The 25,000-nt window shown below is 44.4% G+C and overlaps 1 protein-coding gene across 2 annotated transcripts in view; it reads left to right on the plus strand.

Moving 5' to 3' along the window:
* The window catches only part of SEMA3E (semaphorin 3E), a 159,515-nt gene that overhangs the window by 115,687 nt on the left and 18,828 nt on the right, over positions 1–25,000 (plus strand). The window contains exons 6-12 of one of the 2 annotated variants that reach the window (XM_035138052.2): positions 290–418; positions 3,325–3,467; positions 5,014–5,128; positions 6,272–6,341; positions 8,648–8,792; positions 13,820–14,042; positions 19,433–19,524. In XM_035138052.2, coding sequence (XP_034993943.1) covers positions 290–418; positions 3,325–3,467; positions 5,014–5,128; positions 6,272–6,341; positions 8,648–8,792; positions 13,820–14,042; positions 19,433–19,524 — 917 coding nt within the window. The remainder of the gene's footprint in view (positions 1–289; positions 419–3,324; positions 3,468–5,013; positions 5,129–6,271; positions 6,342–8,647; positions 8,793–13,819; positions 14,043–19,432; positions 19,525–25,000) is intronic. The other variant, XM_035138053.2, reaches the window with a different exon arrangement.

Genomic DNA, 25,000 nt, shown 5'->3' on the forward strand with positions numbered 1-25,000 from the left:
CAACACATCCCTGCGCATGGGAAAACAGAATGCCAGGGAGAAATCTAGATTGAAACCTCCCTGCTATATTTTGTCATGCTCTCCGCCTGTCCCTGCCCTGCCCTCCTCTAGAAGGGCTGTAGAGAAGCACTGAAGTATGCAACTCTTTACCTGCACCCTGAAGTGGTACGATGCAGGAAAATCTGTGTCCACAGGACTGGTCAAACACCTCACCTGTGATGTAACATGTATGTCGTGTGAGTGTGGCAACCCTCTCTCCACTTACCATGGATATGCATCTGACCTTCAGGTGGCGAGTTGTTCGCTGGGCTCTACAGTGACTACTGGGGGCGAGATGCTGCCATCTTCCGCACAATGGGCCGCACGGCACACATCCGGACTGAGCCAGACGATGAGCGCCTGCTGAAAGGTACAAGGGGTCCGTAAGAAATCTTCGTTGTTTAATAATAGTAATCATGAAAATGAACCATAGTGTTTTGCCCAGATGCGCCAGGAGGTTTAAAAGGCTTCAGCGATGCAAGGTTCTAGCCTCATCCTCCCTGCAAAGTCCTCTCCAAATCATTGCTAATCCCCGTAGCAGTCAATATTTGCAATATCAGTGGTGGTCCCTCGAAAAGATCTCAGGGGAACAGTACTTTTTGCTTGAGAGTCCAGATTGGGGAGAGGGCACTGGGGATTCCAGCTATAACTTGTGCATTGGGTCCTTTAGGTTAGCATAAACATCGTGTGCTTGGCCAATTGTGCAGTACCAATAGTTCATACAGACCCAAATCATTCCCTGCTAATTCTACAGAATCAGTCAGTTGAGAAGGACTCCATAGGCAGAGAAAGAATCGGCATGCCCCATCCCCCTGGACCTTTGAGATGGACATTTGTAGACACGATTTGTTTGATCCTTCCCCCACGAAAAGGGATGGGAAAGTCAGACATCTGGTATATGAATGTGCATAACACCACGCTTTATTTTGCTCACGTCAGGTGTGGGAGAAGTAAGACGTGTGCATCAGCTCACCTACCATGCATACTTAGGTCCTCATGCACCTGAGTGTGTGAACTGACTCGCTGTTTGACTCTCTCATTGCCCCGAGCTATTTTGAATGTGCGCTCAGGAAGACTCACTCCCTTGGGTTTCTTAATTTTAGCTTAAGTTGTGAGCGTCGTGTAGGTTGAGGGCCATGATGACTGTCAAAGGATCGTCCCTATAGAGCCTTGATGAGTTGAGTTATTCTGGTCTATCCCAAGGGTAAACGTCGGTGTTTGGTTTCTCAGGGCAAAGTCACGTGGTTCCAATTTGACAACAAAAGAGGCGAAATGCTTTCAAATCTGCACATCCCTCTCGCACAGTGTCTTGCTCCCCACCCCCCCCCCACCCCCAGTGGCAAATCAGTATGCCTCAACAGCTCTGATTCCTGTTTTGTATACAGCCACAGATGGTTGTATCAAATGCATGCCAAGTTTCAGGCTAATATAAATTAAAATAAATGAACCCCAGAGAGTAAGATTGGAAAGGGATCTTAGGGTTTTTTTTTTGTGTATGTGTGTAAAAAAAAAATATTGATATGTAAGTTGGAGATACACAAATATTTTCAAAGCTGATATTCTCCATATGTTCATTCACTTGCATGAAACAGTTTTTAAGTTTGTCTTTTGGTCCCCCTTGAGATCTTGGTGGTTATTGCTTTGCAGTTCCATTCATATTTACTAGAAATATCTATTGCAAATGTATGTTTGTACTTAAGGCTATCTTCCTGAGGACTTAGGCACATTCCAAATATTAGAGCAGTATAGCGGTACCTCTGGTTACAAACTTACTTGGTTCCGGAGGTCCGTTCTTAACCTGAAACCATTCTTGACCTGAGGTACCACTTTAGCTAAAGGGACCTCCCGCTGCCTCCGTGCCGCTGGCGCGTGATTTCTGTTCTCATCCTGAGGTAAAATTCTTAACCCGAGGTACTACTTCCGGGTTAGCGGAGTCTGTAACCCAAAGTGTTTGTAACCCGAGGTGCCACTGTATACTGGAGAGGAAATTTGGCTTCCCCTCTCTGTGAGCCAGGATCTGGACCAAGAGGTATTGCTAGGGTAAACCCATGAGGAAGGGACCCCCAAATCTTTCCTGAAGTGTCTCACATGCTTCTGGGTCATTCATGAATTTTGCAATAAATAGAATTGGGTGTGTATGTGTGTATTAATTTCAGGAAATGAATTAATGTAAGACTACTTTACAGATGATTTGGGGGTTATGGAATGTGTGTCAGTGAAGGGGAATTTAATTGATTTAGAGCAGGATATACGCGGAAATTAACTGGGGGCAAATGCATTGAAGAGGAACAGATTTGGGATGATTTAGAGTAGGGTGGAAATTAGCAATTTGTCTGGGGTGATTTGAGTGGGAAATTGTTTGGCCTGCCCTCTGTGGAACTGAAGTTTTTAATTTCTTTGTCTTCATATACATTTGGAGGTGCAAATATTACTAAAAATTGTGTCTTTGTGCATTTTTGAAGTACCTCCCAGTGCCCCACTTTGTGGCCACATTTAAGCAGGAATTTGGAAGATGCACATGTGCTGGTAAATGTTTCCCTCTTTCTGGTGCCTTTATCTCACTCCAAAAAGCAGAGAGAATCTCATTGTGGGCTTACCTGCTCACCACTTAAGCCCCCCCCCCCCCCGAGCAATCTATTATGAGCTGCACGGTCAGAGCTAATCTGCCAGCATCCTGTGTATGATGTATAGGCCACATTATGCCCAGTCCGCATCATTTGTACTCCTTCTAAAATTATTAACCTCAAGCAGCCCTTGCAAATTCATCACCGCAGTTGAAGGCGCAATGACTTTGGGCTTCCTTTGTGTCGCTGCGTTGCCCTGCAGCAGTTTGGCAAGCTTAGATCTGCAGTCCTGATATTTCATTGAGATAAAACGCTTGCAGACGTGTGCCTGAATTCGCTCAGTTCCAAGTGTCCGAACCCTCCCAGGTCTGTAAGCTTGAATGGGAAGACTTCCTGTTCCCTGTCCCAACCGTGCCCTAGATCCAGAGTCTGCCCATTTAGTTCCTAATGATACACATGAAGAGACTAGAAACGAAGGCACTCTGGTTTTCAGGATTTCCAAATGTTCCTGGATTGTGACCCATAACCCCCCTCTTAAAGCCATAGATAGCTCAGTGGTCATGTCTGCCTTGGGTCAGTCCATAATTTATGAAATAAAAAGTGTGCTATCTGGTTGCACTTACACATGTTTTTATATATGCATGATTACTAGTGTTTTTCTAAAATAAATTTGATTCATCCCTTTTTCCTTTTGCTTTTTTGGTATCTCCTTTTTTTAAAGAACCAAAATTTGTAAGCTCCTTCATGATTCCTGACAACGAAGACCGAGAAGATCACAAGGTTTACTTCTTCTTTACTGAGAAAGCGTTAGAGGCTGAGACAGGTGCTCACGCCATCTATTCCAGAGTCGGAAGAGTGTGTGCCGTAAGAAACCTTTTATGATAAAACTTCTGCTTACAGTGTGTTCCTTCTTTTTGCTCTGGGGTTTAGATGCTTTGGGTTTGGGAAAGCTAAAAGTGTGTGTGTGTGTGTGTGTGTGTGTGTGTGTGTGTGTGTGTGTGAGAGAGAGAGAGAGAGAGAGAGAGAGAGAGAGAGAGAGAGAGAACAAGAACACCCAAGCCTGAATTCTGATTTTATTCCAGGATCCATATTAAAGAGCCCCTCGTCCAGAGACAGGGTGGGAGATGGTTGTGACCACCCACCTAACTGTGGTTCTGGCATAGCTCAGCAATGAGTTGTGCCTGTAGAGTTCATTCCCTATTGAGTGGCATAAAGTAAAACTTGAGGAGAAACATAAAAGGGATTGGCTATGGAAAGAAAACAGTCACTTGAGTGGCAGGCCACATGCAAAATTTTGGTCTGCTCCTTATCTTGTGTGTGTGCGCACGCTTTCCTAAATTTAACTCAGGGCTTCTGTTGAGGGAAAATAAAATGACAAAAGCTCAGCATTAAGCCCAAAAGAAGAAACCAAAAGAGCTTTGCATGCTTTGGAGGTCTCCCCCCCCCCACGCCTGATCTTAATCATGTTTTCTTAGTGGGTTGCAGCTTCCCAGCCTTGTCCTGCACATGTTTACTCAAAACTATATTAACGTTAAAAATTAAAACTAAAAAAAATCACAATGCATGTCACAGAATAGGGCAAGTCATCGCCATTCGTAGCCAGCTTTTAATGCAGATTTGCAGAACAGATGTAATTTTATAGCTCAGCCCTGGGGGGAGAGGGAAATGTTTCTTTGCACCCTTAGGAAAGGAGGGCAATAGGTAAATGTAGTCATTATATACAAGATTTTTTGCTTTAGGATTACAGCACCCAGACCATCTGCTTCAGAATGAGTTTCATGAAGTAACTCAAGTCTGAAATAAACAAATGTGAGGGTCATTATTTCTTAATCTCCCTGAACTAATGCTAAGGGTGATTAATAAAACAAAGAATGTAATTGGCTAGCATATTTGCGTCACGGATGTGCCAGAATTGAGTAATCGGAAAGGGATTAATAATATCTCGACAGTTAAAACTTGTTATTGGCATGATTTTCATTTAAAAATTATATTACTAAACTACAGCTTTTAATGAGTACTTTGATAGTTTAGATAAAATGTAGACCCTGGAGTAATAATGTAAGCTATATAAAAAGCAAAGCTGGTCACTGTAGGACATAAGGGAAAAAAAGGGGGGGTCCACTATAGGGAAAGATCTTTATTAGGACCAACCAAAAAGTCACAAAATACTGAGCAGGTTTCCAGATTCTCCAAAACTCTTCATCATGTCGGATACTATGCAAAGCAAGTGAGGGAAGAAAAAATGCTGGCTTGGTGTTAAAGCCATAAAGTCTTCATATACACTGGAAGTGTCAAATCTACTTATAGCAGCAAAGTTGTGATTCAAAATTTCCCCTCCAATAGGAAGAGAACACAGCATGTCTAACCTGTCCCTACGTTTGTCTTCTCTTTCTTGCTCTCTCCTCTCCAGAATGACATGGGTGGACAACGGATGCTGGTGAATAAATGGACCACTTTCCTCAAAACCAGGTTGATCTGCTCTGTGCCAGGAATGAATGGAATCGACACACATTTTGATGAGCTAGGTGAGCTTCGTGCTTCTGCATAGGTGGAAGGCATAAAGGTAAAGGTAAAGGGACCCCTGACCATTAGGTCCAGTCGCGTACGACTCTGAGGTTGTGGTGCTCTTCTTACTTAACTAGCCGATGGACCCAGTGTACAGTCATGGGGCCAGCATGACTAAGCCGTTTCTGGCGAACCAGAGCAGCACACGGAAATGCCATTTACCTTCCCGCTGTAGCGGTTCCTATTTATCTATTTGCATTTTGACATGCTTTCGAACTGCTAGGTTGTCAGGAGCAGGGACCCGAGCAACGGGGCTCACCCCATTGCAGGGATTCGAACTGCCAACCTTCTGATTGGCAAGCCCTAGGCTCTGTGGTTTAGACTGCAGATGGAAGGCATAACCCATTGTAAACTCATGCAGTTTCACAGCTGTGCGTAAGTGACTGGAACTAACCTTATGCTAGGTTCCTATGAATTGGTTTGATCATTGTGATGAAACATGGTTTATTGTGTTAAGAATGAGTCAAAATTTGCATTGGCCTTTTATGCTTCACACCACCCCTTTCCTCCTCTGGCACAGCCATGAGGAAATCAGATTCTTTCCTTTTATTTTATTTTAATTAACTATTGGTTTATTTACACTTATATATTACACTTATATGCCACCTTTTCCTCCAAGGAGCTCAAGGGGCTGTGCCTGGCTCTCCTCTTCCCTCTGTGAGGTACGTCAGCCTGACTGAGGGATGGTGACTGGCCCAAGGTCACCCAGTGAGCTTCATGGCTGAGTGGAGATTTGAAGCCAGGAAATTGCAACTAATCTTAACTATAGTTTGTTTGAAACTATCAATCATAAAGTTGCTTGCTACAACAAACCGTCTGGTGTAGCGCTCAACTGTGGACGATCACAAACGGAAGCAAAACCTTCTCAACTTGTCCTCACATTCATATCAGAAGAGAAGAGGGAAGACACACGGCAGCTTGTTCTGGTCGTGTTCGATTGTGATTTGCCATGACATCCAAAATGGCCCTGTGTGTCAGTGGTGATGAGACGAAGTAAGAATGTAAACCTATTCATTTGCTAGGTTGCATAAGCAGTCACTAGGACTACTTTCTTCCATAAATGTTTATTCATACTTAACCAGCTTCATACCTCCACTTTGCAGAGGACGTCTTTTTGCTCCACACTCGGGATAACAAAAACCCTGTGATATTTGGACTCTTCAACACTACAAGGTAAGCAATCTTGATATAGCTACCCTAGACAGGGCCGTCTTTAGCACAGCGGACGCCCTGGTGCAGGGATCCCTCGGGCACCCCCCACCCCCACTCTTTTTTTTTAAAAAAAAAACCTCTGCACCTCCAGCTCTTCCCCTCCATTTTTTTTAAAAGGAAAGCTCTTATCTTCCCTGGAGGAGCGTGCCGTCTCTCCCGAGCCGGAAGGCCTTGGGGTGACGCCTCAGCTGAGCTGAGAGCCACAGGGCCGGGAAGGGAGAGTGCGGCCTGCAGAGAGGCCCGGCATCCCGGCCCCGCGGAGCCAGCAGGGCAGCGGGGAGAGTCCTAGACTGTGGGAAGGCATCCGAGCCTTCCCACCAACAGGAACGCCAATGAAACGCAGCGCCGGGGTGTGGGATGACCCTGGCGCTGCAGAGCGAAACAGGGTCCTAGTGCCCCTGCTCCGCTCGCTTACCTCCCTGAGCAGAGATCCTGAGCGGCGCGGCTGGCGAAGGGAAAAGGGAGGCCGCCGCGCAGCTCCTCCACTTGCTGGGGCACCCCTCAGCGCCCCCCTGAGCGCCCCGGCGCCCTGGCACCCCGCGCCACTGGAGTCAATGGGCGAGCCAGCCCTGACCCTAGATGAAAGATGGATACATTTTGAGGAACCTGCTTTATGGTGAATGTGAAAACAAGCAAATGAAGGGTCTGGTTAGATATATTTTCTGAGGTGTCGATCGACATAGAGGACTGAGACTTAGAGATAGAATAGAAATATTTATTTATCGACTGCCCTTCATCAACTGATCACAGGGTGGACCACAATATTTCAATAAAACAAGCACAAAAATGCAACCATTGTGATTGCATTTGTAACATACGATACAACTTAAGAAGCCGTTTTCTCAGGTTTTTTCCCCATAATACCATTATAGCAGCAGACCAAATCAATAGTAATACCCAAGCCCAAGTGCAAGAGCATCCCAATGGCCTGGGTGAATAAGTACGTCTCAAGTTGGCAATGCAAACTCAACACTGAAATGTTGGGTGCATCTTCAGGGGGAGGGATTCCACCACAGAGAAGGTCCCAAGAGATAGCACTCATTGGAGAGATCCCTGCAGATCTTAACATCCAGGCTGACAAATACTGGAAGAGGCGCCACTTCAAGTATTTGTTCAGACCTTTATACAGTGGTACCTCTACTTACAAATTTAATGCATTCCGAACGCACATTTGTAAGTCGGAAAAAATTGAGAAAAGGAACTGAGTTTCAAAAAAGAAAATATATATGGTTCATGGCACCCAAAAGTGTGTGTGTGTGTGTGTGTGTGCGTGCGTGCGTGCGTACACACACACATATATGATTAGTTCTACTGCTATGTCAATTAAGCTGGAATGCAATCTGTGCACCATTTCAAAAAATGAATGTTTGACGCACATAGTCAACCAATTAAACGGGACTGGAAATATATTTCTGTCCCTTGAAATCTATGCCAGGTGACAGATATAATTGCTACAAAAAAATTGCAATTCGGAACCCAAAGATGCAGAACACAATTCAGCAGTCCAGAGTCAATGATATCTGTATTAGCAAAGTCACTTAAATAATGCAGAAGGACTCCAGAGATAAAAGTCCTGATATCACTTTACTAAGCAAAACAAAAACGGTGTATAATTAGAGGAGAAAGGAACAGAGAGTTTGTGTATTTCTTAGGTCAGGTCTTGTACGTATCAGGGAGAAATGTAACTAAACATAAAGAGGAAGACTCCCTCAGAACTACCCAGCCAATTAGAGCATGTGTTACCTCAGTGAATATCATGCCACTCTGCTTGGTTGCTAAGCACCTGTCCTCCCCACAGCTACAGTGGTACATCTACTTACGAATTTAATGCGTTCCGAATGCACATTTGTAAGTTGAAAAAAATGTAAGTCAAATCCCATAGGAATGCATTGGGAGAAAAAATTCGTAACTTGAAGCAACCCTATCTAAAAATTCGTAAGTAGAAAAAATCCTATCTAAACCACATCCAAGATGGTGGACGGAGCTCCATTCGTAAGTAGAAACATTCGTAAGTAGAGTTATTTGTAAGTAGAGGTACCACTGTATGTCAACATCGACTCCTTGAAATGGGTCCAGAAGCATATCAGCAGCCAATGACATTCTTGGACAATTGGTGTGTTATGGTCAGTACACCCTCCACAGCCCTCTAGTGACACACTATGCCAGCGGCAGCTTCTGCACTGCCTTCAAGGAAAGTCCTATGTAACGTGTATTGCAGTAATCTGAACATGAGGTTACCAGAGTCTTTCTTGATTTTTGTTTTGCAGCAACATATTCCGAGGATACGCTATCTGTGTCTATCACATGGCTAGCATCCGGGCAGCTTTCAATGGACCATATGCTCATAAAGAGGGACCTGAATATCACTGGTCTGTGTATGAAGGGAAAGTGCCATACCCAAGGCCTGGATCAGTAAGTGAGAGAGGTTCCCCTCCACCCCCCAAATGTCATAAAATAGAGCACCGTTGAAACAAAAAACAGACAAATTTTGTAGATAAGAACTGGAGTTGCCAGGGGCAGTTTGTCGGTTTAGGGCCCATAAACATGCCTCTGACTTCAATAATAATAATACCTTTATTGTCAATGTACAACCTGTGTACAATGAAATTAACCGAGCCTCCTCCCCCCCCCCCAAAAAAAACACTCAATCTCATTGCACTCTGTGTGCTTGTCACACAATACACCAACCCCAAAAGTCAGTTGCACTATATTATTTCCCATTCAGCAGCCCAACAGCCCATGGATAGAAACTGTTTTTAGCCTGTTGGTACAACTGATCTCCTGTCTGAGGGTAGAAGATTAAAGAAGTGCTTGCCGCGGTGTGAATCGTCCCTGAGAATTTTTCTCGCTCTCCTATGGCAACGATCCCTTGTGGTGTCATCTAGTGAGCTCAGGGGACAGCCCATGATATCATGTGCTGCGTTCACCACCCTCTGTAAAGACTTTCTGTCCGTGGCTGTCAAGCCAACGTACCACACTGTGATGCAATATAAGAGGAAACTTTCTATTGTGGACCGGAAGAAGGAGGTCATCAATTGTTGTTTAACATTGTTCTTTCGCAAGACCCTGAGAAAATGGAGTCTCTGTTGGGCCTTCCTAACCACCTGAGTTATAGAGTTGTTCCAAGTGAGGTCTCACTAAGGTAAACTCCCAGGAATTTAAAGGAAGAGACTCTCTCCACACAACCCCACCCCCAATATACAACTGGGCTAGTTCCCCTCTCTTCCTCCGAAAGTCCAACACCATCTCCTTTGTCTTATTAATATTTAGGTGCAAGTTATTCTCTAAGCACCATGTAGATACTTTTTGAACCTCCCCCCTTTGCGCTGTTTCATCTCCGCCTGCAATTAAGACCCATTATGTTAGTATCATCTGCAAACTTAATACAGTGGTACCTCTACTTACGAATTTAATGCGTTCCGAATGTACATTTGTAAGTAGAAAAAAATTGTAAGTCGAATCCCATAGTAATGCATTGGGAGAAAAAAATCGTAAGTCGAAGCAACCCTATCTAAAAATTCGTAAGTAGAAAAAATCCCATCTAAACCGCATCCAAGATGGCGGACAGAGCTCCATTCGTAAGCAGAATCATTCGTAAGTAGAGTTATTTGTAAGTAGAGGTACCACTGTAATTACAGTTGATGGATCAGATGAAATACAGTCATATGTGTACAATGAGTACAGGTAGGGACTCAACACACATCCCTGTGGGGTGCCAGTGCTGAGCTTCAGGGAGGTAGATGTAACAGGCCCAGTCCCCACTGTTTGTGTCCGATCCCTCAGAAAGTCTTTAATCCAGTCACAGATGGTAGTAGAAAGGTCTGGTTCCATCAGCTTTTTTGATAAGAATGTCTGGAAGGATGGTATTAAAAGCCAAGCTATAATCAATAAACAACAGTCTAACATAATTCCCAAGTCTCTCCAGATGACTCGCTGCAAGGTGAGTCATCACTCTTTGCTTTTATCCCATATGAACAAAGGGCTGCCATTCATTGCACTTGAAGCTTGCTTCTTGGGGGGGGGGGGCAAAACCTGCTCCATATCAGTGGGACTCACACTGGCAGAAATCCTAGGTGAGATATGCCCTTTGCCTGGCCCAGAAAGGAAGGTCCATAAGCAGAAGCCTGCTTCTCTGCATGTAGCTAGAGCAGAGGTCCCTCCACACTCTGCCATGCCTCTGTTCCAACCTGGCATGGTGTTTGATTTGGAGGGGCCTGTCAGAGCTCCCAGATGTTGTGGGTGACTAGGGCTTGGCTGGGGTGGGGGACATCTACATGGGGCTCTCTCCCTTTCTATCATGATACTGGGTGTAGTTAAGGGAATTCTTTGCTGCAATCCTGGGTGTGGGAACAGGACCTAAAATACTTTGACTTGGGAAAGGATGACGGCACACTCCTTAACTTACTTATTTTGGCCGCGTTCCTCTGGCAATTAAAAGTCCACTGCTGCAACTGCCTTCTCAGTCAGAACACCTCTCCTTTGAGTAAGCAGAGACTTGGTGCAAATGAACAGGGGGGGAATGGTATTCATGCCACTGGGTCAGTGGCATGCAATGATTTTTTTTTTGTGGGGGAACAGTTAGGGCCGAAGGTGCCAGGTTGAGAGCGCAATGTGGAGGAGCAACATCATGTGCCTGGGCATCGTGCCTCCTTCCCTAAAGCGGACAGAAGCTTCCCAGGCTTTGGGAAGGAGGGTGAAGCCTTCGGACAGAATGCTGGATCCTTGCTGCCTCCTTCCCAAAGACCAGGAGTGCTTTGGGGAGGTGGTGAGAGGGCTCTTGGACCCCATTGGAGCATCGCGCCTGCCTCCCTAAGCCGGGCAGAAGCTTCCTGGGCTTTGCGAAGGAGGCACCAGGCTTTGATACTTTAATACTCTAATTTACTGGGAACATTTAGGGGACTAGTCTGCCCCTCCTTAGTCCACTGACCGCACACCACTGCACTGGATCTTAAACATTGATTCATTCTAAGGCAAATCCCAGCTAGAGCTCCGTAGAGCCTCCCCCTGTTGCTGTTGGCATCTCTCTAAACAGTCCCCTTAATTGCTTAATGCCCAGCATGGTGCTTTCAAAAGCAGCACTACAAAGCAACCCTAAAGAATAATAAAATACCCGCCCAAAATGTGCTGAAGGCCTAAGTTAGCCTGGAAGCGATTTACACACATATATTTTTTTCCCAATACTTTGTTTTAAATCCATCTAAATAATACATTCTCAAATCTTGCTCAAGCTGGGACTTTTCAACAGTATTTGGCATTTCTGCTTCATTGGCTTGCAGCTGCACGTGGGAAACCAGACGTCCGAGCTCCTGCTTGAAAGCCGCATGCGACGCCTTTTATGATGAAAATCCCGCTGCTGGCTGATTAGAAAATGCACTTCAAAACCGAGGCTGAGCAAATACGTCAGGGCATAGCCAAGACCCAGGGAAAAGAAAATAAACACTGCCCCATTTGACAAGTGCAGGAGTTTATTAGAGTCAATTACAGCCCCTGCCGCAAGTTGAGACCGAATGTTTCCAGTAAACATAAAGAGTATTTTATTTCACTTTATTGATTGAAAATCCAATTTAAATAGGGAGAGCCTGCTACTGTGGCTGGGCTTGAACCATCTCTTAAAACCACACTGTTTTCAACAGCCATGTAGGAAATAAAATGATTATTTCTAGCAAAAACCTTAAATGGTTCTAATTAATGTGCACAACTTTTGAACAGAAGACTCTATAAGGAGCTACTTCTATCAACTAATTTAAAGCTTCCTTTTCAGGATAAAAATGTGTCTATTTTAGTACAGGTTACAGGTAGGTAGCCGTGTTGGTCTGGATCGAAGTAAAATAAAAAAATTCCTTCAGTAGCACCTTAAAGACCAACTAAGTTTTTATTTTGGTATGAGCTTTCATGTGCATGCACACTTCTTCAGATACACTGAAATAGGAGTCCCCAGGCGCTTATGTGGAGAAGGGGTGGGGAGGGGGTGGGGTGGGGAGGGGGTATCACTCAGAAGGGTGGTGGAAGTGGGTGATTGACTGACTGATAGCTGTTGATGACTGAAAACGGCTGCAAATGGTTTTGCATGAAAAAGCAAGGGTTGAGATGGCTGAAGATCGCTTTATCATGTATAATGAGATAAGAATCCTATGTCTCTGTTCAAACCAGGTCCCTCCATGGTTTTGAGCTTGGTGATAAGTTGTACAGTTAGTGAACTTAAACTTGTGACAGCAACTCCTATTGCCCCTGACTCTCGAGCATGCTGGCTGGTGCGGTTGGGAGCTGGGAGTCCAACAGTGTCTGGGGGACGACAGCTTCCTCTGCCCTAGAAGCAAACATCAAATTGCTGATGTATAATCTTCTACTTTCTTGATGTGCCTAGGATGGAGGGGTTTCCAGCATCACACTCCAAGAAGGTCTGACTTCTGCCATGGCCACAGCAGCCTTGGATTCAAAAAGAATCCGGATGTGGCTCAGCCTCTCTCCAGCTTGCTGCATTTTTACAGACTGCAACTATTTTCCTCCAGCCCACATCATTTCCAATGGCAACCCTAAACTCTCCACTCTGCTTTGTCTCTGTGAACCATCTCAGAGCTCAGGGAGGGGCTCAACCCATTTGCCAGCTGGCACAGAGTCTTTAGTTTGCCAATGGCCCATCTCTGCCTTTGTTAATGGTCCATCCCTCAGGCGATCTCCTGAACACACAAAGCTGAGTCCAGCTATTCAGAGTCTGACCTCCAGTTTAACTCTCCAAGCATTCATTAAATTCAAACACCTATGATGCCCAGGGACTTAGGGGAGCCTTGCACCTACAAGTCATAGAATCATAGAGTTGGAAGAGACCACAAGGGCCATCCAGTTCCAACCCCCTGCCAAGCAGGAAACACCATCAAAGCATTCCTGACATATGGCTGTCAAGCCTCTGCTTAAAAACCTGCAAAGAAGGAGACTCCACCACACTCTTGGTAGCAAATTCCACTGCCGAACAGCTCTCACTGTCAGGCACCATAACTCATAACAATATTGTTTTGAATCTGTCCCATCAACTATTTTACTCTTCTTGGAGAAGAGATGTTTAGAAAGCCATTTGAGAGACAGACTGCTAGAGAAGTTACATTTCAAGGGAAAGTCGTTGAAACGCATCATTGCTCTCCACAGGTCGGAACAAATCCCTCAATCTTCAAGTTCTGCAGCTGCTCTGTTTTCTACATTTTTTTTCCAGCTTTGGCATTAGCCAACTTCCAAAGTGATCACAAGTTCACAGTTACAACTTTCTATCTACTCCATGCAGCGCATGTGAGTCCCAGTTTGTCCAGTGGTGCTTTTATCTTAGTAAACGTGTATAGGGGGGCAGCTTTAATCTTACAAAATAAATCAGGATCCACACGTTACTAGCTTTGTGTTCTTCCATGGAGAGCTATCGGTATCATAACTGTAATCTGCTTTGTGTTTCCTAGTGTGCCAGCAAAGTGAATGGAGGTCTGTACGTGAGCACCAAAGACTATCCAGATGAAGCAATCCGTTTTGCTAGGAGCCATCCACTGATGTATCAGTCGGTTAGGCCTGTTCATAAGAGACCAGTTCTTGTGAAGACGGATGGGAAGTACAACCTCAAACAAATAGTCGTAGACAGAGTGGAAGCAGAAGACGGGCAATACGATGTCTTATTTATTGGGACAGGTAAGTGAAAAAGCAAGAGGAGGGGTTAAAAGCGCCCACTTTCCCTTCTTTTCTTCCCCAACTCAGCTCCCATGCACTTAGGTGAACTCTGACCAGTCTTCCTTGGCCTGGCTACCTGCAGGCCTGAATTTCTGGCTCCCAGCTGATGCTCACGACGTGCTTTCTCCCTAGTCAATGTTCATTTCTTGGGTTTTTTTGTGTTTTGGTTAAAGGAAAAGATATGGTATATTAAAAGAGAGAGAGAGAATTCCCTGGATGCCTAAGATCCTGGTTGGGGGTTAGTACTCTTGGGTGAAAGATTTATAATCACAAACCTGTGGCCCTCCAGATTTTGTAGTACAGTGGTACCTCGGTTTATGAACACAATTGGTTCCGGAAGTCTGTTCATAAACTGAAGCGTTCATAAACTGAAGCGAACTTTCCCAATGAAAGTAATGGAAAGTGAATTAATCCGTTCCCGATGGTTCCGCGCCGTTCGTAAACCGAAAATTCGTGAACCGAGGTGTTCATAAACCAAGGTTCCACTGTACTATAACTCCTGTGTTACCTGCCCATTGGCCATGCTGCCTTGGGATGGTGGCCATTTGAGTCCCACAACTTAGGAGGTCCACATGTTCACCACCCCTGCACTAGGCAAGGGCATGCATGTCCATTGCCTGGCAATGAAGCTAATATTCTTCAGATATAATTCCATGTGATGGGCAGGGCTACACTTCTGTCATCATGGCCATTGGGCTACTCATTTCACTGCCCTCCTCCAGCCTTGGCTCCTGGGGTCCCACATGCCAGATGTTTTTTGTGTTCTAGAGGGCTAGATTTAGCTGAGATGTGGCTTCTCCGCTCTGCACTTGAACAAATTGTTGGAAGTTGAGCAGTATGAATTCTGGGCAGGATTCCGATTTATTGAGTACTTGCATGCTGTGAGTTGTGAGGGAGTAACATAGTTTAAACGCTTGTCAGATCACTTTAGTGTCCAATTACTTTAAAACTCGGTCCGCTCTTTGCTGGGGTAGAATTCTTTCCTCCTCAGGCCTCTCCTTCCGCAGGAGACTTCTAAAGGGGGCCATTTTCTCAGTTTGAAGATTTATTGCTGTGTTTTCTAACTAAAAGTTTTTAGAAGTGGTAAAGTCTGCCGTCTTCCACAACTCCATCCTTGTAAAGGGACCTTAGCTGTGATCTTCAAACCACTCTGGTGACATTGTTCCTAAGACTTTGAGGATGATTGCCTGTGTTAAATAATCCTAGAGCTGGGCCTAAAATTTTGATTATGTATTTTGTGGTTTTATATTTTGATTTTATTCTGTGAACCACCCTGAGACCTCTGGGTATAGGTCGGTATATTATTATTATTATTATTATTATTATTATTATTATTATTATTAATACAAGCCTGTTATATGCTGTTGTCATTTTGTTACTATCAATGATACTGGTTGGTCAAGAAGGTCACCAGTTCACATCACAGTTTCACCACAAATTCAGTTGCATGGCTGTAGCAGAGCTGCCACCTCACATTGTGCATACCCTCCAACATTTTTCTGATGAAAATAGGCACATTGTATTCAATAATAATAATAATAATAATAATAATAATAATAATAATAATAATAATAACTACTTTACTATTTGACTGGGTTGCCACTCTGGGTGGCTTCCAACATATGTTGTTGTTGTTGTTTAGTCGTTTAGTCGTGTCCGACTCTTCGTGACCCCATGGACCATAGCATGCCAGGCACTCCTGTCTTCCACTGCCTCCCGCAGTTTGGTCAAACTCATGTTCGTAGCTTCGAGAACACTGTCCAACCATCTTGTCCTCTGTCGTCCCCTTCTCCTAGTGCCCTCAATCTTTCCCAACATCAGGGTCTTTTCCAAGGATTCTTCTCTTCTCATGAGGTGGCCAAAGTATTGGAGCCTCAGCTTCATGATCTGTCCTTCCAGGGAGCACTCAGGGCTGATTTCCTTAAGAATGGATAGGTTTGATCTTCTAGCAGTCCATGGGACTCTCAAGAGTCTCCTCCAGCACCATTATTCAAAAGCATCAATTCTTCGGCGATCAGCCTTCTTTATGGTCCAGCTCTCACTTCCATACATCACTACTGGGAAAACCATAGCTTTAACTATACGGACCTTTGTCGGCAAGGTGATGTCTCTGCTTTTTAAGATGCTGTCTAGGTTTGTCATTGCTTTTCTCCCAAGAAGCAGGCGTCTTTTAATTTCGTGACTGCTGTCACCATCTGCAGTGATCAAGGAGCCCAAGAAAGTAAAATCTCTCACTGCCTCCATTTCTTCCCCTTCTATTTGCCAGGAGGTGATGGGACCAGTGGCCATGATCTTGGTTTTTTTGATGTTGAGCTTCAGACCATATTTTGCGCTCTCCTCTTTCACCCTCATTAAAAGGTTCTTTAATTCCTCCTTGCTTTCTGCCATCAAGGTTGTGTCATCTGCATATCTGAGGTTGTTGATATTTCTCCTTTCCCAATTTTGAACCAATCAGTTGTTCCATATCCAGTTCTAACTGTAGCTTCTTGTCCCACATAGAGATTTCTCAAGAGACAGATGAGGTGATCAGGCACTCCCATTTCTTTAAGAACTTGCCATAGTTTGCTGTGGTCGACACAGTCAAAGGCTTTTGCATAGTCAATGAAGCAGAAATAGACATTTTTCTGGAACTCTCTAGCTTTCTCCATAATCCAGCGCATGTTTGCTATTTGGTCTCTGGTTCCTCTGACCTTTCGAAATCCAGCTTGCACTTCTGGGAGTTCTCGATCCACATACTGCCTAAGCCTGCCTTGTAGAATTTTAAGCATAACCTTGCTAGCGTGTGAAATGAGCGCAATTGTGCGGTAGTTGGAGCATTCTTTGGCACTGCCCTTCTTTGGAATTGGGATGTAGACTGATCTTCTCCAATCCTCTGGCCATTGCTGAGTTTTCCAAACTTGCTGGCATATTGGGTGTAGCACCTTAACAGCATCATCTTTTAAAATTTTAAATAGTTCAGCTGGAATATCATCACTTCCACTGGCCTTGTTATTAGCAGTGCTTTCTAAGGCCCATTTGACTTCACTCTCCAAGATGTCTGGCTCAAGGTCAGCAACCACACTAGCTGGGGTGTACGAGACCTCCATATCTTTCTGGTATAATTCCTCTGTGTATTCTTGCCACCTCTTCTTGATGTCTTCTGCTTCTGTTAGGTCCTTACCACTTTTGTCCTTGATTATGGTAATCTTTGTACGAAATGTTCCTTTCATATCTCCAATTATCTTGAACAGATCTCTGGTTTTCCCCATTCTATTGTTTTCCTCTATTTCTTTGCATTGCTCATTTAAGAAGACCCTCATGTCTCTCCTTGCTGTTTTTTTGGAAATCTGCATTCAGTTTCCTGTATCTTTCCCTATCTCCCTTGCATTTTGCTTGCCTCCTCTCCTCCGCTATTTGTAAGGCCTCGTTGGATAGCCATTTTGCTTTCTTGCATTTCCTTTTCCTTGGGATGGTTTTCGTTGCTGCCTCATGTATAATGTTACGAGCCTCCATCCATAGTTCTTCAGGCACTCTGTCCACCAAATCTAAATCCTTAAACCTGTTCCTCACTTCCACTGTGTATTCATAAGGGATTTGATTCAGATTGTATCTTACTGGCCCAGTGGTTTTTCCTACTTTCTTCAGTTTAAGCTGGAATTTTGCTATAAGAAGCTGATGATCTGAGTTACAGTCAGCTCCAGGTCTTGTTTTTGCTGACTGTATAGAGCTTCTCCATCTTTGGCTGCAGAGAATATAATCAATCTGATTTCGATGCTGCCCATTTGGTGATATCCATGTGTAGAGTCGTCTCTTGTGTTGTTGGAAGAGAGTGTTTGTGATGACCAGCTTGTTCTCTTGACAGAACTCTATTAGCCTTTGCCCTGCTTCATTTTGAACTCCAAGGCCAAACTTGCCAGTTGTTCCTTTTATCTCTTGATTCCCTACTTTAGCATTCCAATCCCCTGTAATGAGAAGAACATCCTTCTTTGGTGTCATTTCTAGAAGTTGTTGTAGGTCTTCATAGAATTGGTCAATTTCACTTTCTTCAGCACCGGTAGTTGGTGCATAAACTTGGATTACTGTGATGTTAAAAGGTCTGCCTTGGATTCGTATCGAGATCATTCTGTCATTTTTGAGATTGCATCCCATTACAGCTTTTGCCACTCTTTTGTTGACTATGAGGGCCACTCCATTTCTTCTACAGGATTCTTGCCCACAGTAGTAGATATGATAGTCACCCGAACTGAATTCGCCCATTCCCTTCCATTTTAGTTCACTGATGCCCAGGATGTCGATATATATTCTTGTCATCTCATTTTTAATCACATCCAGCTTACCTCCACTCATGGTTCTTACATTCCAGGTTCCTATGCAATATTTTTCTTTACAGCACTTTCCTTTCACTTCCAGGCATATCCGCAACTGAGCGTCCTTTCGGCTTTGGCCCAGCCGCTTCATCAGCTCTGAATCTACTTGTACTTGTCCTCCGCTCTTCCTCAGTAGCATGTTGGACGCCTTCCGACCTGAGGGGCTCGTCTTCCAGCGTCATAACTTTTATATGCCTGTTGTCTTTGTCCATGGAGTTTTCTTGGCAGGGATACTGGAGTGGCTTGCCAGTTCCTTCTCCAGGTGGATCACGTTTAGTCAAAACTCTCCACTATGACCTGTCCATCTTGGGTGGCCCTGCATGGCATAGCTCATAGCTTCTCTGAGTTATTCAAGCCCCTTCGCCACGGCAAGGCATTGATCCATGAAGGATCAATATATATATATATATCCAACATATATAAAACATAATAAAACATTAAAAATCTTCCCTTCAGATGGCTCAGGGGTTGGATACCTCCATACCCCCAACATTTCTCCAATGAAAATAGGGATGTCCTTAGGAAAAGTGGGACATTCTGGGATCAAATCAGAAACCGGAATGGCTTCTGTAAATCAGGGAGGTCCCTGGAAAATAGGGACACTTGGAGGGTCTGCTTTTGTAGGATATTCATGAGTGACCTACCTTATAGAGCTGTCATAGGGCTAGCTCAAATGATTTTTCAGAGCTGGGGTAGGAACAGGAAGTCCTATTTCCACTCAGCCAGAAGCATTTTTGGTCATATTGCCCCCCCCTCTCTCTCTCTGCCAAATCTACTTCACAGATGGGAGGAAGAGAACTGTGCCTTTTTCTTATGTCTCTGGCCATTTGTATTTTCATATTTTAGAGCGGATGAAAAATCACATTCTATTCTTTTGGTCATATTTGTTTGGAAGGATTTTGTACTTTACTGGTGCACAAATAAATATGGTTACCAGTCCTGAGTTCTCAATCTCTCTGTGTGTGTCTCTCTTTCTCTTTCTCTTTCTCTCTGAAACGACTGCAGATAATGGGATTGTACTGAAAGTCATTACAATTTACAACCAGGACACAGAATCGATGGAAGAAGTGATTCTTGAAGAGCTGCAAGTGTTCAAAGTAAGGTATTCTTTTCGGTCTGACTTCATATCCACCAAACCGCAGAGACTCCAGTCCTGCACACACATGAGGCTACTTAAAGCTCATTGGGGTAAATAAGTTTTAAGCACCCTGAATGAGCACAGAATTTCAGCCATAAAGCCTATAAATAAAGCCTATAAATTAGACATTTTCCCTAGTAGAGTGTATGGACTGTGACTATGAAAATTGCTGAATTTTGCAACTGCTGAATAAGAACAACACACCAAGCTGCAATGTATTGTTATAATATGTGGTTTTGATTATGGTTTCTGCCTGAGCTCCAACACCAAACTTCCATGTAAATAGCCTAACACAATTCCTACTTGAGCTCTTTAGAATTTTGACACTGGTCGGTTGTGACAAATTGAAGCACTTTTAAAATGTTTATTTCTGCCCGGCTGGCAAAGAGTTAACCCACCTCCAGCCTGACTGACTTAGAACTCTGATGGGGGCGGGACTGTGCCCGGTTTAAAAAAGGAGGGAGAGTCGGTTTGGTCAGTTAGGAGGGAGAGGGAGGAAGGTGTAGTGTGGTGTTATGAGGTGGCTTGTTTGAAGACAGTGAAGAGGCTAGGAAAACTTAAAGTTAAATGTTTGACTGAGTTTATTTTGTACAACTGAAACAAAGCCAATTAATAAATGACACGTTAAAGAAACACTTATGTTTTTAACACAATAAAACTTCATCTCTGTTTTTGCCAAAAAAAAGGTCCGTCTTTATTTTTCCAGCGAGGTACCAGGACTCACAGCCGGGGTGGCTCAAGAGAGGGCAAAACTCACCTCAGGCAGAGAGGTGGCAGTTTGTGTCCTGGAGTTACACGGAGGAGGCTTAGAAGGGTAACCTGAGGTGCCAAGAAGTTGCCAGAGTGCATAGGGCATACTTCTACAGTGGGGAATCCAACTGAGGGAGACCCTTTACTGGAGGCAAGAGGTTATTCCGTGGGACAGCCTAGAGTTTCTTAAGGTACCAGGTCACGCAAGCTGGAAGGCTCTCCTTACTAAGAAACCCATCAGTAAAAGGGGTTGATTTTTGAGGCGGCAGGAGCAGAGGGTGGGTGTTTTCCCCTCTGGATTCCTGTGTCGCAGTGATAGTAAGGTAGAGTGGGACACGGGTCGTCACATTTTTGGTGGCAGCGTCGTGATCGAAATTCAAAGCTCACGCGCCTAGTTTGGTTTGAGTCTGTCAGGATTTTCCTGTGAGGAAAATGACTCACGTAAGAAAACCCAGAGAGGCAAAAGGAGATGTAAGAACGGAAGGGGCTGAGGGAAGCCCAGGTTCTGAGGTGGAACTGATGAAACTACGAATTGAGATGGCCCGAATTGAAGCTGAGAGGGAAAAGATAGCAGCTGAAAGTGAGAGGGAAAAAGCTAGAATTGAAAGTGAGAGAGAAAAAGCCAGAATTGAAGCTGAGAGGGAAATGCAGTCCGAGAGGTTAAGGGTTCAATTAGAACAGGACAGAATGAAGCTTGAAGAGATACGTTTGCGATCAGAATTAACTAGTAGCCCAGTTAATAATGATAGTATCGCAATTAATTTAAAAAGGTTCCCCAAATTTGGAAAGGACGATAATGTCGAATCGTTTCTATTTACCTTCGAACGCGTTTGTGTGGAATTTCAAATACCTGAGGAGAACTGGATGCTTTATTTAAGACCTCAAATTTGTGGGATACTAAGTGAAATTTATGCTGACCTGAGGGAAGAAGAGCTGTCAAGTTACCAAGTATTTAAGCAAAGGGTCAGGGTTCGATGTGGGCTCACGGCTGAACAAAGCAGAAAGGCTTTTCGTGAGGCAAAAAAGGAACATAAAGAGACTTATGCCCAACTAGCTAGCCGCTTAGATAAATTACTTGATAGATGGATTCAAGGGAGTGGAGTGAAGGACTTTGATGAGTTAAAACAATTAATTTGTTTAGAACAATTTTTTAAGCAAATCCCTAGCAATTTACGTTGGTTCTTGAGGGATAAAAAACTGAAAACTGTGGCAGAGGTTGCAGAGGTCTTAGATGAACTACAAGGAGATTTCAATGAAATAGCATTCCCAAAACACTCACAGAAGGGTAATCCATGGAGAAACAGAGAAAATAAAGACAGGCAAGAAAATTTTCCTGTCAGGGAATCAGTTTCTGACAAGACAGGGTCTAAGAAAATCACTTGTTTTTTCTGTAATCGTGAGGGCCATGTACGTGCCAGGTGCCCCCTGCTGGTTAAGTCGCAAACTACACCTACTGCAGCTAAACAAGTAAAACTGGTAATGCAGTCACAGGAAAATAGCTCGCCTCAGACAGAAGGCTCAGAGAAAGCAGACAGTCCAGCTGAGACTACTTCTAAGGTCTTACAGGTCTGGAGGGCTGAGCAGGAGTGCAACCAAGATTACATGGAGCCAATTGAATTAAATGGTCAGTCTTGTTTAGGTTTGAGGGACACAGGAGCAGAAGTCTCACTTGTCAAATCACAATTTGTTCCAAAGGAGCAGTACCTCAAGGGTCAGTCCTATAGTTTAAAAGGCATATGGGGCCCACATTTTGAAGTACCATTAGCTGAAGTTGATATTACCTACAAAGGATTTTGTGGCAAATGGAGAGTAGGAATCCTAAATGAATTGGAGGTGCCCTTTTTAATAGGGAATGACCTAGCTAGTCAGAAGCACCGTATTCAAGTGATAACTAGGTCACAGTCTCAAGTCACTGAGAGTAATCCTCCTGCAGTTATAGAGACACCCATAGAGCCTGGTGAGGATGAAGGGCTGATTAGCGTGCCAGTGGTCCAGGAGCACGGTGCCCAATTCTTGAGTGATCAAAAAGAGGATGAAACTATAAAAGAGCTGTGGAGTAAAGCACAAAGTCCTACTGCAGAAGTAACTGTGGAGAACCCCTGCTTATTTACCACCATTGAGGGAAGACTGTATAGAATTTCTAGGAGGAGGAAAACTGCTGCTGTTTGGGAAAGGAAGAAACAGTTAGTGTTGCCAAGAGTTTACCGGTTGCAAGTGCTACAAATGGCACACGACGCACCCTCAGCAGCGCATCTAGGCATTAGGAAGACTAGTGATAGAATCCAAGCAAGATTTTACTGGCCTGGGATGGGCAAAGACATCAAAGAGTATTGCAAGTCCTGTGTGATCTGCCAAAAAGCAGGCAAAAGAGCGGACAAAACGCGAGGCTTGTTACAGTCTATTCCTGTAATTACTGAGCCCTTTTCCAGAGTAGGAGTGGACATCCTCGGGCCTATCTCCAGAGTTACAAAAAGGGGGAATAAATTTATTTTATGCCTCGTGGATTATGCTACGCGCTATCCAGAAGCAATACCTCTAAAGGACATTGATTCCAAGACTGTAGCAAAAGCCCTCATGTCGGTGTTCTTAAGGCTGGGATTCCCCAAAGAAATTATAACAGATTTAGGGACATCCTTCACGTCCAAGACCATGGAAGAGCTTTTAACTCTTTGTGGAATTAAGCATGTTAAAACTACGGCTTATCATCCACAGTCGAATGGCTTGACGGAGAAATTTAATTCGACCCTGAGCCGAATGCTAAAAACCTATTCCATCAATCATCCTAACGACTGGGATGAGAGGCTGCAACACTTCCTATTTGGTTATCGCGAAGTGCCGCAGGAGAGCACAGGGTTCAGTCCTTTTGAACTCCTATTTGGACGACAGCCACGAGGACCCCTAGACTTGATGAAAGCAGCGTGGTCAGGGGAGGAACAGATCGACAGCCCTGATGTTGTGACGTATCTACAGGAGCTGCAGAGCGACCTTCAAGAGCTACGGGAGCAAGCTGCTCACAACTTGCAGCAGGCACAGCGTCGACAGAAGCAGTGGTATGATGCACACGCAAGAGACAGATCTTTCCAGCCTGGTGACAGTGTGCTCGTGTTAAGAACAAGACGTCGAAAGAAGTTGGAGATGTCATGGGACGGTCCCTTCAAAGTGGTCGAGAGGATTTCTGCGGTGAACTATTTGGTAGAGTTAGATGGGGAAGGGAACCGATGTAAAAACTTTCATGTAAATTTACTTAAGCCTTATTTTGACAGAAATAAGTTGGTGTTACAAGTAAAGGGGAAGATGTCACAAGGAATTCATTTAACTGGGTGGGGAGAGCTGAGTAATGGCACAACTCTAGCAGAGGTGTCATTCGATGAAGGTCTGACCCCAGAGCAAAAGGAGCAGTTAAAAATAGTCCTTGCTCAGTTTGCTCAAATCTTCTCAAACATCCCAGGGAGGACCAACCTAGCAACTCATAAAATAGATACGGGGGAAGCAAGACCCATAGCTACCCCTCCTTACAGGGTGACGGGGGAGCACGCCGACTTGGTCTCTTCAGAGATCAGGGAGATGCTTGCACTGGGATTAATTGAGCCCTCTTACAGCCCCTGGTCATCGCCCCTGCTCTTGGTCAGGAAGCCAGACAATACCTTTCGTCCCTGTGTAGACTTCAGAAAGTTGAACCAGGTGACCGTGCCGGACGTTTACCCCATGCCACGGGTGGACGACTTGGTTGAGACCATAGGAAAAGCGAATTATATATCTACACTTGACTTAACAAAAGGGTACTGGCAAGTGGAAATGGATCCCTTAGATAAGCCCAAGACCGCTTTCATCACTAGAGATGGGTTGTTTGAATTTAAAGTGTTGCCTTTTGGGTTAAAGAACGCGGCAGCCACGTTCCAGCGACTCATCGATAGGATGCTAAGGGGTCTGAAAACGTTCGCCCTTGCTTACATTGACGACATAGCAGTATTTAGCCCATCGTGGAGAGATCACTTACAACACCTAAGTGTGGTCTTCCAGAGGATAAAAGCGGCAGGTTTAACAGTAAAAGCGGCTAAGTGTCAGATGGGGAAAAGACAGGTAAAATACTTAGGCCATGTTCTCGGAGGGGGAGTGATCAGGCCAGATACTAACAAAGTGGAAGCCATCAGAAGCTGGCCGGCTCCCAAAACTAAGAAGCAGGTGCGTGCCTTTATAGGAGCTATAGGTTATTATAGGCGTTTTATCCCCCAGTTCAGCACTCACGCGGCTGTGTTGAGTGACTGTACGAAGAAAAGCCGCCCGGACAAGATTATCTGGACATCACAGTGTCAACAAGCTTTTGAACTTTTAAAGGCTGCTCTGATGACAGAGCCCATTTTAAAAGCACCTGATTTCTTTTGCCCTTTTAATTTAATGACGGACGCATCAGGTGTTGGTTTAGGTGCAGTACTGGCACAGGAGGGAGAAGGAGGGTTTTTACACCCGGTGTTATATATCAGCCGGAAGCTATTGGAGAGGGAAAAGCACCTCTCTACCATAGAACTCGAATGCCTAGCGATTTTGTGGTCCGTAGGTAAACTGAAGCCTTACCTGTGGGGCCGAAAGTTTACCCTATATACCGATCACTCACCACTGAAATGGCTAAACCAAATGAAGGGTAACAACAGCAAGTTAATCAGGTGGAGCATGCAGTTACAGGATTA

This window comes from Zootoca vivipara, chromosome 5 (genome assembly GCF_963506605.1).
Source record: "Zootoca vivipara chromosome 5, rZooViv1.1, whole genome shotgun sequence".
NCBI classification, from domain to species: Eukaryota; Metazoa; Chordata; class Lepidosauria; order Squamata; family Lacertidae; genus Zootoca; species Zootoca vivipara.